We start from the raw sequence: 14,856 nt of genomic DNA, 5'->3' as shown, positions 1-14,856 counted from the left end.
ACATATACATATACACATATATACACATGTATATGTGTATATATGTGTATATATGTTTAATATGTCTCAGGCTGTGAGGGCTCAACATGCTCTTCTCTGGTGCTTCATGTGGGTGTTGTCGACTCTGTCGCCTCTCTTCATTACTGTACCATATTTTCTGTAGTAAGGTCCAGTGAGCAGCACCGGACGGAACCTCGGCTCTGTACATGTTTAGTAGAAGCAGCGTTATTAGATGAAAAACAGGCTTTTTAATGACTGTTTGTGCTAATCAACTAACTGCTGTTAGTTTTATGCGAGAAGTGTTCTTTAGAACAGAGCAGAGAAATAATAAATAATGGACCGATTCTTCAGAACTTAGAAAAGCTTAGCAGAGGATGGTTTCGATCCATCGACCTCTGGGTTATGGGCCCAGCACGCTTCCGCTGCGCCACTCTGCTCAGTGCCAAGCATGATGCGGTTCAGACACTGTTAAAATGTTTCCATTGACTTTCACTTTGACCAACATTAATAATATGATTAAATAATGTTGAAAATATTAATCTACGTACATTAACGTGTAACCAGAGCGCAGCTCGGCCGTGTGTCGAGGCCGAGTCCTCACGTCTGCGGGTCGGATCGATTCCATCCTGGTCCCGCTGCTCGGCCCCGCGTTTTATCACATCATGTTCTATAAATTCAGTGTTTGTGTGCACAGTCTTTATTTGTAAAGTAACTGAACCCTTCAGGTAAATGTGTAGGTAAAAATACTATGTTTTTTCTGAAGGTTGCACAGAAAACCCTTAGAGAACATTTGGGGAACGTTCCCTGACGGCTCGTTACAGGTTTCTGTCAACAGAACCTTTAAAGAACGTTCTGCAAACATTCAACAAATGGTAGAAAGACCACGTCCACGGAACGTTAAGAACCCTAAGTAACAGTGTGCTGGTCCACTGCGGGGTCCGGAGAACGTCCCCCAGCCCTCCAGGAAACCTTCGTGGAACGTTCCCATAAAGTTCAGTTGCATACTGGGAAAACTCATGAATGCACTGAAGCACATTCTCCTGCCTGGTGGTCTGAACGTTCAGATGGTTCTAGAGAATAAAGGAGGTTCCTGTGAGGCGTGCAGCCCGGTTCCTCCACCAGTGTGACCATCAGCTGATCTCCAGCCGGATCTCACCGACACAACGCTTCACTCACAGTGTTCATGAGTAATAAAAACAAAGTGAACAGATGAGAAACGCTGCTTTTCACAATTTATTAACAAAATGATAAAATAAATAAATACAAATTGATCAAATGCTCCTAATATCAACTCCTCCCCATGTTCCCTACAGTATTTCCTAAACACTGCATACAAAGAATTCATCACAGAAGAGGCTCAATACAGAGGTAAGAATCCCACCAGACCAGTCACAATGTCAGGCCAACAGAAGACACATCTGGAACAGAAGTCAAAAAAATAAACACATTCCTTTCCAAAATCATTATGAAAAAATACAAACAATTATACAAATATTCAGATTGTGTAATTACCAATTTACACATTATTCAGCACACCAGGTGAACTTTTTCTTTATTCATATCGCTACAATGCATCTCACCAAATGGAAGATAAAAAAAGACTTCTTTTATTTTTTAATTCTCTTTTTTTCTTTTATTTTGCACTCAACACACCCCCAATGGAATTAGCTGTGGATGAGGTAAGAAGCTTCAGGTGTACAGTTGGGTCCGGACAGGATGGATGGTGAGCGGTAACAACGGGTTGATGTCATGTATCGACAAAATACTAGAAGGCCACAATCATGACTTGATCGTTTTAAAGTAAAAACTGAAGCGACTCGAGTTGGACTGAAGCACTTCAGCGCGGAGGGAACTGGAGACGAACATCCTGAATGCATAAAAGACTTACTGGAATACAAACTGAGCCGCTCTGGGCCGCGGTCCTCCTCCAGCTTGGTGAATGCACACGATGCTGATGCAACAATTAGTTTCCAGATGATATGCACCAACTACACGAAGGCTTCCAAACACAAATGCACAACTGCAGTGTTCTTTGGATAATTTCACTTTGAGAGCTTCACTAAGTAGAAACTGAGGACTTTTCTCAACAATGACACAACTGAGACGTTAAGACTTGATTGTGCCCCCCCGCCCCACAGCCCTGCTGGGATCCTAACATTCAGCATGGTGCATTAGCCAAGTTCAAACTAAAATCTAAACTAAGGAGCCAAAACCGTCGCAGCTCCGTCCGTAAAACATGATGTCAGGAAGAAATGTTTCCCGATGGCTACCGCACTGTTTAACACCTACACCGCACACGCTTGGCATCAGGGTGCCAGAATGTTCAAAGAATAAAAAGGTGACTTGAGTTTCACATAAAAACTTAAAAAACAAAAGCAAATGCATATTAAAAAGGTTTGACAAATCTTGTATAAAAATTTGCATAAGAAGGCATGCGTTCCACCAGACTGAGTGGACAGATGTTGCTAATTGGGTCTAAGTCTGCCCGTCAGGGTGCAGGTTCGTTTGTTCATTCCAAATGCACACAGGCTCCGGCTCACATGACCTGATTTAGCAAACTCATCCCTCCTCCAAAACACAAGAAGAAGAACCACAGCATGGAGGGAATGATGAACAAGTCAAAGGAAAACAAAAGAGCTCCGGGACTAACACACCGCTCAGGAACTCAGATCTGGAGGGAGAATCGTGACTGCGATTCGTGTTGCTGACATTTCTACACTCTGATAATAATACTGGTCGAACCAAAAGTGCATCACAAAACAACTGGCTGTCACACCGAGCGACATCCCATCATCAACAATCCCTCTTTGGAGCATCTTATTGACCACAGCGACCTCAGAGCTCCGCCAGCGTCTGCAGTGATCTTTTTTTTCTTAATGTAAAAGTTAAATCACGTAAAAAGGAAAATAAAACACATTTAAGGCAGCTCCTATATAACAACAACAAAACACTAGCTGGTCAATCTAAATGGCATAATAGGAAATGTAAATTCCACTTGCATTGACTACTGGCAGCCTGAGGTGGAGGGACCGGTTGTGCTCCAGAGTTTCGGGGAGCTTGGTGGGATGAGACAGACCAGACGGAGGAGGGCAGGTGGGGTGGGAGGATTATCTGGAGGGTTAGTAAGGTTCTACAAGTCACAGTGCAAGTCAAGAGACAAATATTATCTGCTGTTTGAAGAAAGGCACTCGAGGTACCTACTGTACAGAGGGAAAGGTCCAGGTTGTCTGGAACACAAGTTCGGGCTCGTTCAAAGTAAAACTGGTTGAGTGAAGCGACTGGATGACTACTCTGCTCGATCCACGAGTGAACACGGGCTAATACGCTGAAAGCAGAAGAACATCCACCCGAGTAACGCCAACGAAGAACTAAACACACAGCTAATGGAATTCATGAGGGATTGGGGAGATCTTAGTTGCCATTTTGTGGTAGAATTTCAGTCTTTTCCTTCCATGTTCGAATGGCTAAACTCTTAAGAACAGACAAAAAACATTGATCAGACAACACTGCGGCCAAACGTGGACATGTTGCAGAGATTTTCTCTGATTACTTTTTCTGGGATCCTCTGAATGAAGGCAGTTTGTACAGCTGATGTCAGAAAATTAGGTGTTGTGTCAGATATGTTGATTCAGTTTGACTCCATATGATATGAAAACAAAAGACACCTGTACCAGCTTATTGTATGTGACCCAACCACGTATTCACACCCACCATCATGTGCACCTGAGTGCTGCTGACACAGGACGTCACTGCAGGTCTGTGCACACAGCGATAAAATCACCTGTCTCATCAGGATGTGAGCAGACAACCAGCCTACAGCCATGCTAGCAGCTCTGTTCAGCTCAGCTATATGCTAACACCAACATGCTAACATGCTGATGTTGAGCAGGTGTAGTCTCCACCATGGTCACCATCTTGGTCCAGCGTGTTAGCATGCTAACATTAACCGATCAGATGCAAACAGAGTGAGCGTCTTCAGTTCTGCAGGTGTTAAAAGGTCATAAAGTATTGAACACATCAACATGTTGTTGTCAGTTCCATCCAACAGTTGTTGAGGTTGTTCACTAAAAGCCAAAAAATGGAACCTCATAGTGGCAACATATGAAAATGAGAACGTCAACCTCTGAACAACATTTTAGAGCATTCCTCTTAAAGTTGTTGAGATATTTCAGTCCGGTGGATCGACTGCCAGGCGGACACTGTCATTTTTAGAGTCATGCTGCTAGCATGGCTACAAATCTCCCGTGAACAGACAGAAAAGAGAAAATAAAATCATTTTCAGATCACTTTTAGATGAAAACCCTCCAGGTTAAAGAGTTGACACTTGAACACCTTCAACACAAACCTCCAGAGCGTCTCAGGGTTGAATACGTGTTTGGACAATTTAAGTTAAAAACACTTGAAAATTGCAAAAAAAGAAAGTAAAACATTGCAGCACAACCAGAGGCACCGTTAATGAACAGACCAGAGTTTGTTAATGCCCCGTACCCAACAAGAAGCCAGAAGTCATGATCAGTTCACCAGACAAAGACAGACCCGAACTGACAGCCACCAAGCCAACGAATAACAGCATCACACTCCAGCCCAGACATGCTCCAGAAAGAAAAGAGATGCACCGTTCTAACTGTGAGGGGATGAAGTGGTTTCTGAGACACAAGCCCAGCGATTCCTTCCCAAAAATATCAACTACAGCAGACTAAATGTCAGACAGAGGTTTGTATTCCCTCCTAGAAAAATATTGGCAATGTGGGGATAAGTCACATCACAACAAAGAGATGCATACTCTGTTTAATTCCATATTAACATACAAAAAGCTCTTCAGCACTTCTTTGTGATGCAGCAAGCTTGTGCTTTAATCTCAGGATTTGTGGTATTGTCCTTTGAGATCCGTCTGAAGGAGCAGGTTCATACGACAAATCCTCCGTTTCAAGGAATAAAAGTTCCTGTGATGTTATTGTTTAATAAGCTCTCCTGTCTCAATCTGGGGACTTCCAATTTCTGAAATGGTCGAATCTATATCTTACAACGCCAATGATTTGATCTTTCGAAACAGTAAGTGGACTTGTCCCTGCTGAATTTGGATACAACATCATTTTGGCAGTTCAGGATTCAACAGAAATGTACAGAATCCAAAGATCACCACTTCAAAAAGAGGATTCCTTTTGTGTTGATAATGCCAGTCCAGCAGGTTCAGGAACAGAAAGCACTTATTCTGAAGACTAGGAAGACCTGAATATCTTTTCCTATAAAAAAGAAACACAGCCCAGATATAGTTTGTGTGTGTTGACATTGCAATATTGCAATTTCACATTTAGTGCTCACAGTTGACACACTTAACTCACGAATGAAAACTCAATCACTACACTTGACCGACACCACTGAAAACATCTGTTAGGCTACCGCGCCTGTTCCACCTCGTCCTCCATCATTCCTGCTGAACGTGACGCTCAGCGGATTCTCTGCCTGAGCTCAGGGTACAAGAGCCGGGGGGGCTGGGACTGCTGGCGGGTCGGGTTGGTACTTGGGTTAGGGAGGTCACACTGGGTTGCTGGAGGACAGAGGAGGGAATGTTTGGGGAAAGCTGTTGGTCGATGTGTTTTTGTTGAATGAGCATGTTTTAAGTCGCAGGCTGGTTAGGCTCGTGTCCACAGTGGTTCTTTCAGGGGCAGAAAAGTTCTGAGATGAAGGGTTTGGACCGCTGCTGTACGATGAACACTGATCCTTTGTGGTTTACTCTCAACTTTGTATTCCACATCTGGACATCAGAGCGGGGAGGATGTGGGCGCTGACATCATCCTACAGTGAATATAATCATTCCGAGGCCCGCAGAAAGAAGAAGAGCTGCGCTGACGTCACCAGAGCTTCTCTGAAGACCAGAGATGTTAACTTGAAGAGCTCGGAGCAGACGCTCACTCCTCTTTGGGAATAATCGAACAAAGACACCGGCGCTCAGGAAAAAAAAAACGTTGTGGACACGAGCCAATCATTAAAAGGTATCAGTACACCTCAAACAGAAACTGAAAATGGCGCCCCTCCACATTTCCAGGCTGCTTTTGGTTGGATGACACTTTGCCCAGACTTGGTGTAATGAGGAGGATATGTTGAGTCATCGGACTGCTGAAGATAAATGTGGGTTTCAGTTAGGAGGGAAGGTAACTGCTGCTGGACCCCAAGGTTGATTCCTTCGTTGTCTGAGGACGGTTCAGATGATTGGCTGACTGGAAAGTTTGGAATGCTGGTTAGAAAGTGCTCGACGTGTCAAAGTTGTGAACAAACAAATGCAATGCCGTGAGTTTGTTAGAGGAGACGCAGTCCTACATTCTAAATGTAGGATGAATTACATCCTCACTCTGAAGGCAGGCTTTTTTAACCAGCTCAAACACTTTTGCCTCGAGATGCGTTCCTACTGCGCAGGACCATGTGGTTTGAAGTGTACTGATCCTCTGGGACTTTATATCTGAAGAGGGACTGGAGAGATTTGAGTTGTTTTTGGCCAAAGTTGTTTGTTGGGGATGAAACAAACATCAGGGTTTAAGACTGGAGGAGGGTTAGAGGTCAGTGTGCTGAGATACGTAAGAATTACTGCTGAAGGTTTGGGGGAGATCGGGGTCGGGGGACTGCAGAAGTTAAAGGTTTTTCACATTAAGTCCGTTGGGACGAGGGGATGAACAGGTTCTCTCTTCAGTACGCATACGCTATCACAACACTGCTTTTCAGACCAGTAACCCCTGACAGATGTTTGGTTTCATGTTCTCAGTTTTCTCCGAACCCATGTGATCCCACCTCCCCCCCACAAGAGAACACAGGGGCCACTAAAACAGGCACACACTGGTGTGATGATGAATTAAATCTCCCTTTGAGCATTCCCACCACTGACGTCTATCACTAATTGGCATGATGACACTGGTGCGCAGGCCTTCTGCAGCCCAGCTCTGTGGGTGGAGCAGCCTACGTCTTCCCAGAGTCATGTGACTTGGGCTGTATATCTACCATTGACACAGTCTGACAATACAATGCAAACAAACAACATTTATACAGGTTGGCAACTTCAGGGCACCACACGGTGCAAGCAAAAGTCTTACTTTTTTTTAATATATATGTTTGAATTCCCGCAACTCAGGAGACATAGCATTACTTTTTATTGTCCAAACTGCTGACGAGAGCTGGCAAAGAATGCTGGGAGGGTTCTGAGGTTTTGCTGTTGTTGTTGTTGTTGCTGCCGTCACTGTCAGAGATCTCCTCCTGTTTCTTCTCCACCGCTGTCTCTGGAGGGTTGACGGCAGCCATCTTGTTCTCAGAGTTGGTGGTGGCGTTGGTGGCGCAGCCTCCTGCGGGGCTGTGATCGGCGCAGGCCAGCTCAGCTGTTCCGTTGGTGGTGGCGACAGTCACGACCACTGAGGAAGCAGGAGTGTCAACCATTGGAGGTGCCTCAGTCTCAGGTTTAGGAGCAGCCTCCGCCTGGAGACCAGTCCCTGTGTCACCCCCTCCCCCGGCAGCTGCCCCGACACTGGGCTCTGCCTTAACCCCGGCCCCTACATCGGGGCTCTTATCTGCTGCGAGGACTGGGCTGTCCTCGAGGACGGCCGGGCTGTCGTCGTCTCCTCCCGCGGCTCCTGTTGTCTGGTTATTCCCTGCGGCTCCCTGCTCCTCCTGTTTGTCGTTTCCATCGGTGTTGCTGCTGGCTGAGGAGCTCCCGGCCGTCACCTTCTCCACAGTGCTGGCCTCTGGTGCAGTGTCAGCACTGTCCTGGACTCTGGGGCTGATGGCCTTACCCCCTGTCTCTGCCAGCGCTTGGTTGAAATTGAAGGCTTGGATGAGGCGAATCAGGTGTTTGACTTTTTCCAGGGACAGCTGCATCTCCTTCTGACGAGCCAGGATGGTGTTTTTGGTCTCCATGCATTTCTGATGGAAGAACAACAACAGGGTTAAATATGTCACATCATGTTACTGAGGGAACGTCCAGAAAGAATTCATCAGGACCTCATTTATCTCGTCAAGATCCTGTGCGACCTGCAAGGTGTCCTGTCAGTTCACCTCAGTGATATCTGACACCAGACCAGGCTGTTTGGGACTCGTGGGGGTTTAATAGTAGTGTATTCTTTTGTAGGTCCTTTTTAGCTTAGCTGAGGTTACGATGTAGAGTCTGAACAGTGAACTTCTGGGGTTTTCCAGATACATGTGCTGAATTGGCTTGACTCGATGTGACTCATAATGTCAGCCAGCAAGAAAGAGATTTAAAGTTCCACTATAACAGAGCTACCTGCTCTAATGATGATGATCTTATAGAACATGATCATGATCTTATAAAACATGATCACAATCTTACTGATCTTATAGAACATGATCATGATCTTATAAAACATGATCACGATCTTACTGATCTGATAGAACATGATCATGATCTTAAAGAACATGATCATGATCTTACTGATCTTATAGAACATGATCATGATCTTACTGATCTTATAGAACATGATCATGATCTTACTGATCTTATAGAACATGATCATAATCTTACTGATCTTATAGAACATGATCATGATCTTACAGAACATGATCATGATCTTACTGATCTTACAGAACATGATTATGATCTTATAGAACATGATTATGATCTTATAGAACATGAGCATGATCTTATAGAACATGATCATGATTTTATAGAACATGATCTTATTGATCTGATAGAACATGATCATGATCTTATAGAACATGATCATGATCTTATAGAACATGATCATGATCTTACTGATCTTACAGAACATGATTATGATCTTATAGAACATGAGCATGATCTTACTGATCTGATAGAACATGAGCATGATCTTACAGAACATGATCATGATCTTATAGAACATGATCATGATCTTATTGATCTGATAGAACATGATCATGATCTTATAGAACATGATCATGATCTTACTGATCTTATAGAACATGATTATGATCTTACTGATCTTATAGAACATGATTATGATCTTATAGAACATGATTATGATCTTATAGAACATGATTATTATCTTATAGAACATGAGCATGATCTTATAGAACATGATCATGATCTTATAGGACATGATCATGATCTTACTGATCTGATAGAACATGAGCATGATCTTACAGAACATGATCATGATTTTATAGAACATGATCATGATCTTATTGATCTGATAGAACATGATCAGGATCTTATAGAACATGATCATGATCTTACTGATCTTATAGAACATGATCATGATCTTATAGAACATGATCATGATCTTACTGATCTTACAGAACATGATTATGATCTTATAGAACATGAGCATGATCTTATAGAACATGATCATGATCTTATAGAACATGATCATGATCTTACTGATCTTACAGAACATGATTATGATCTTATAGAACATGAGCATGATCTTATAGAACATGATCATGATCTTATAGAACATGATCATGATCTTACTGATCTGATAGAACATGAGCATGATCTTATAGAACATGATCATGATCTTATAGAACATGATCTTGATCTTATAGAACATGATCATGATCTTATTGATCTGATAGAACATGATCATGATCTTATAGAACATGATCATGATCTTACTGATCTTGTAGAACATGATCATGATCTTACTGATCTGATAGAACATGATCATGATCTTATAGAACATGATCATGATCTTATTGATCTTATAGAACATGATCATGATCTTATAGAACATGATCATGATCTTATAGAACATGATCATGATCTTACTGATCTTATAGAACATGATCATGATCTTATAGAACATGATCATGATCTTACTGATCTGATAGAACATGATCATGATCTTATTGATCTTATAGAACATGTTCTTGATCTTATAGAACATGATCATGATCTTATTGATCTTATAGAACATGATCATGATCTTATAGAACATGATCATGATCTTATAGAACATGATCATGATCTTACTGATCTTATAGAACATGATCATGATCTTATAGAACATGATCATGATCTTACTGATCTGATAGAACATGATCATGATCTTATTGATCTTATAGAACATGTTCTTGATCTTATAGAACATGATCATGATCTTATTGATCTGATAGAACATGATCATGATCTTATAGAACATGATCATGATCTTACTGATCTTATAGAACATGATCATGATCTTACTGATCTTATAGAACATGATCTTGATCTTATAGAACATGATCATGATCTTACTGATCTGATAGAACATGATCATGATCTTATAGAACATGATCATGATCTTATTGATCTTATAGAACATGATCTTGATCTTATAGAACATGATCATGATCTTATAGAACATGATTATGATCTTACTGATCTGATAGAACATGATCATGATCTTATAGAACATGATCATGATCTTACTGATCTTATAGAACATGATCTTGATCTTATAGAACATGATCATGATCTTACTGATCTTATAGAACATGATCATGATCTTATAGAACATGATCATGATCTTATTGATCTTATAGAACATGATTATGATCTTATAGAACATGAGCATGATCTTATAGAACATGATCATGATCTTATTGATCTTATAGAACATGATCATGATCTTATAGAACATGATCATGATCTTATAGAACATGATCATGATCTTATAGAACATGATTTCTTACCGTTATGGAGTTGCTGAGTTGTTTGACTCTTTGTTCCAGCTGCTCTCGCTCCAGTTTCAGTTCAGAACTCCATTTCATCAGTTTCTGTTTCTCCTCTTCTTTAGCTGCAGCGGAGAGCAACACAACATCTCTGTTAACTTCACTGCTGAACTGTCTACATTGGTCCTAGCAGATGTTTGAGAGAAGACAATCTAAGTCACCTTCTTTATAAGCAATGTAGGAATGAACAATAGCCAGAGTACCAGGCCAGGGAATGGCTTCTTCTTTTTTCAGGATCTGTAGAGAGAAACTGGCAGTTGTCACAGAGGCTGAGACTCGTCAGAAAACATTTGAGGAAGATAAGTTTAGCCGCCACCCTGCGGTGAGGCCGAAGGGGGACAAGCAATGGAGTGGATGAATGTGAGATGCCATCTTTACTGACGCAATGAATGGGACAGAAGCACAAAAAAACTGCATCATGTATTTGCTTACAAAGGATTGAACAGTCCTAACTTTCAGGACAGCATCAGCAGAAGAAGTTCTTACAGTCTAGTACAGCTACCGGCCCTGATTGGCCCCTCTCTGGACTGCGGTACCCCCTTCCCCCTAATTCAGGATCAGTCACGGCTGCTGCGGTTACCTGATCTTGACATTTTGGACAGATCCACATGCCTTTAGGAATGGTTTTCAGGGGTGGATCCAGGCAGTCCAGGTGATAAACACGAGAACACGTGTCGCACATGAGCAACTGGCCACTGCGTCTGCACACAGTGCAGAAATCCTCATGGATGTCTCCCTGTGAGGAAGAATTGGACCAATCAGTTTCCCTGCCCAGCTGAGCCCCACCAACCATCTGTGGAGAGGCAGGGGGAGGCACCGTGATCTGGTTTGGTTTAGTTAACAGTTGGCCTCGTTTGAACGTCTAATGGACATGGTGTGTTAATTAACCCACAGAAACGTTACTTGACAGTTGGGAGTTAGAATGTGTTCTGAGTAGTAGTTATTCATGGATGCTCTGGCTACAGGACACTGTTCACTTTGTAAGGCTGAATCAAAGTAAAATCAATGATGACTGATGATAATCACATGAAGACAACAGAATAATGGACGTGTTTGTGGAGGTCTCGGGGTGCAAATGACTGACAGAGCTACTGGGCCAATAGGACTGTGTGTGACGGGGTGTTCAACCCTCTGAACTGTCCGTCTCCCCCATCGTTACTTACATCCCCAGAGCTGGGGCTGGGCAGGGGGAGGGGATGGACGGGGCTGGAGGGGGAGGTCGGGGTGAGGCTGCCCAGCTCCGGGACGCTGCTGTATTTGGGTGGGCGACCTGGGTGAAATGAGACAGACAACAAAGACGGAAAACAAAGAAAAAAAGAAAGATGGAGAGGGGGGAAGAAAACAAAAACAAACAGTCTGTATGACATACCTTGGAAAGGGAGTCTTCGTTGGCTAGCATGAGACAGGGGAGCGGTAAGGGAGGAAGAGGAGGAAGAGGAGGAGTCAGAAGCACAGATAGCAGTGTTAGTGCAGGAGACTGGCTCCATGCGAGCTGAAGCCGAGCACGAGAACAACCTACTGCAGTCGACTATGAAGCGCACAACACATGGATCAGTGTCAGACGTTAACGCCACCCGTCCTGACCGAGTTTCATCAGGTTCTCTCCCTAAATCTTCCAAATCAAGGTGACAAAAAGGTTTTTAATCATTGTTAATCTAACAGTTGACTATTAAGTGACAGAGAATTTACTGACATTATAAACGATATTACTGGACACGACTGGAAATGTGCTCAATCCAACTGCAAGTTATGGCTATAAAAACTTCTCAACAACCCTCTGAGACGAGACAGCTGCAGACTAACATTCAGCTGTCTTGTCTCTGAAGGTTTCTTACTTCAGGTGTGAAGCAGGCTGGGAGCATCACTGAGCCGGCTTTTGATTTTGATTGATGGAATTTAACTCTCATTTTAAATCGATTTTCAGTTTAGAGTAGAAATAGTGAAGGTGGCAGTGTCATTAGACCCGTCTGGGTTCTTCAAGCTGTGTCTTCAGTAGCTTCAGCCCTCTAATGACGGCTACGTTCAGGATGCTGGTGTGTTGAAGTCTGACACTGTGAGCAATTCCTATTTTTAGTCTTTTCTCCTGGAAAAAAAAGTCAAGTCACATGGAGGTTGTGTGGAGAGTTTAGTGCTGTTAAACCTTCAGTTAGTCACCACACAGAAGGGAACCTGGTGGGTGGAAGCTTCTCGGAGTCAAGTTAGAAATTTGAGGTCTAAAGTAATAAAAGCCAATTCAAGTTAGCCATTTTATTCCCTGGAGTCGTGTCAACATTAGAGCTTCAACTAATCATTATATTCTCCATTAATCGATTAGTTGATTATGTCAGAAACTGTCATCAATGTTTCATCCACAAACATCTGGTTTTATCCACAACCCAAAGATATACAGTTTAACTTCAGAGAGGAAAGAAACGTTCACGAGCTGGAATCAGAAAAAATCCTCAAACTGATTGATTATTAAAATACTTGAATACTTGAATACTTCATTTAACAAGTGACAACTAATCGATTAGTTGCAGCTCTGATCAACGTCCACACGAGTCACTGTGATTTAAGCAGCTTCACTGAAGCACACAGCAGAGAAACAACAACACATCACAGTCAAAAACCTTCTCTGTCTCGGATACTTTCATTTATATCACCATTAACTGCTCACGTTCAACACATATTTCAGGTGAGATTGTTTGGACTAGACCTGTTTCAGTTCAACTTTAACTAATAAATTCCTACAATTCCCAAGATGCCTTTCAGGAATTCCCGGAGAAGAGAACAGGAGTGAAGGTTCAGCAGGATTTATATTTCTTCACCAAGCCGCCGGCTGCAGTGAAGGATTGTTCTCATTACTTTCACATTCAACTGTTCATCTATAAATGTCAAACATCCTGTTTTATTCAGCCGTGTTGTTTGAATTATCATCAACATGTATTTTTGACATTTACAATTTCTTTGTGTGTCTTTGTGTGTCCAGCATTTATTGTGTTTGTCCTGAGAAATCATGTTTACAACAGATTTCTGAGTTTTTCTTTAACTGTGGCAGGAACAAGTCTAACTTTATTTATTTCAGCGAGGAAAAAAAAATCAGAATTCAGAATCCTTTTAGACCCGATCCTCTTCTGAACTGATCACATCATGTCACATCTCATGTTTACATTTCTGAGCTGGCTCATGTGAAACAAGTATAAATCCTGCTGTCGACATTAAACATGACTGAAGCGACAGAAAACAGAAAGCAGGAGAAGGAGGGAAGAAGACTTGTTGTACAGCGTGTTATTAGTTCAGAACGTATTAGTCTCCACTGTCTTTCCCTGCCTCTCTTATTGTTTCTCTTCTACCGCCTGTCCACACTACCATTTCTTACTGGTCTACCGGTACCAGTACCAGTACCAGTACCAGTCTTTGACCTGTAGATTTGGATTTATTTCATACGGACCTCTCTTCCTGGTCCCCTGGTGCAAAGGGCTGTTCAGGTAACTCACTGCACTCTTTTTCCTCTGAAACAAAAGTAAAAAACAACACATGAGTTATTCTGTGTTAGATTTGATAGTTTTCTCCTACAAACGTTTAGTTCACCTGACAAACATGTCATGAGAGCTGGAAACAAACACTGAACGTGATTAAATGATGACAACTGAAACACACTGTGTCATTAAAGTGTCCGTCACATTTCTGGACATCAAATTGAAGGAATTTTCAGTTGAATTATCAAAATTGGACAATTTGGTTTTCTGTTAAGAACATGTTGATGAGGTCAAGGATTAAATATGCATTGAATGTATGTTTTGCTGTAACAGTTTCTCATATTTTGATTCATCTTTTCGAACACTTTTGGGAGAAGTCGGTTTGAGAACTCATGCTGTTGGTGTTTGTACCTCTGGTTCAAACACAGCGCCGCTGTACACCGGGTTGGCCGTTGTTCTCCTCTTCCTCTCCTGTCTTTTGCTCTGAATTTCTGCAATCAAAACATCTGAGTTTTAATGCAGAAACCTTAACGGCTGCAGCCTCAGGACGTAGACGGAGGATCCTCGAGGATCCTCCGCTTATTTAATCACTTACCTTCCAAGTGGTCGTGTGTTACGAGGCCCAGTGACACCATGAAGGCCAGTTTCTAGAAGAAGAAAACAGATTCATCATCAGAACATGTTACTGACACTGAAGCCATCACCTGCC

At 42.3% G+C, this 14,856-nt stretch overlaps 1 protein-coding gene across 8 annotated transcripts in view; it reads right to left on the bottom strand.

The window, feature by feature from the left end:
* Positions 1 to 1,214: 1,214 nt before the first annotated feature.
* phf21ab (PHD finger protein 21Ab) overlaps positions 1,215 to 14,856 on the bottom strand; it is a 30,659-nt gene continuing 17,017 nt past the window's right edge. For 5 of the 8 annotated variants that reach the window (XM_037106553.1, XM_037106554.1, XM_037106556.1 and 2 more), the window contains 8 exons: positions 14,743 to 14,794; positions 14,559 to 14,638; positions 14,120 to 14,180; positions 11,853 to 11,959; positions 11,270 to 11,425; positions 10,851 to 10,926; positions 10,651 to 10,754; positions 1,215 to 7,902 (listed from right to left, as the gene is read on the bottom strand). In XM_037106553.1, coding sequence (XP_036962448.1) covers positions 7,132 to 7,902; positions 10,651 to 10,754; positions 10,851 to 10,926; positions 11,270 to 11,425; positions 11,853 to 11,959; positions 14,120 to 14,180; positions 14,559 to 14,638; positions 14,743 to 14,794 — 1,407 coding nt within the window. In that variant the 3' untranslated portion in view covers positions 1,215 to 7,131. Of the gene's footprint in view, positions 7,903 to 10,650; positions 10,755 to 10,850; positions 10,927 to 11,269; positions 11,426 to 11,852; positions 11,960 to 12,058; positions 12,082 to 14,119; positions 14,181 to 14,558; positions 14,639 to 14,742; positions 14,795 to 14,856 lie in introns of all 8 variants that reach the window. The other 3 variants (XM_037106558.1, XM_037106560.1, XM_037106555.1) reach the window with 2 other exon arrangements.

Source organism: Acanthopagrus latus, chromosome 8 (genome assembly GCF_904848185.1).
Source record: "Acanthopagrus latus isolate v.2019 chromosome 8, fAcaLat1.1, whole genome shotgun sequence".
In the NCBI taxonomy this organism is placed as follows: Eukaryota; Metazoa; Chordata; class Actinopteri; order Spariformes; family Sparidae; genus Acanthopagrus; species Acanthopagrus latus.
Note: the sequence above shows the minus strand (reverse complement) of the source record. Positions and strands in the feature narration are given on the sequence as shown.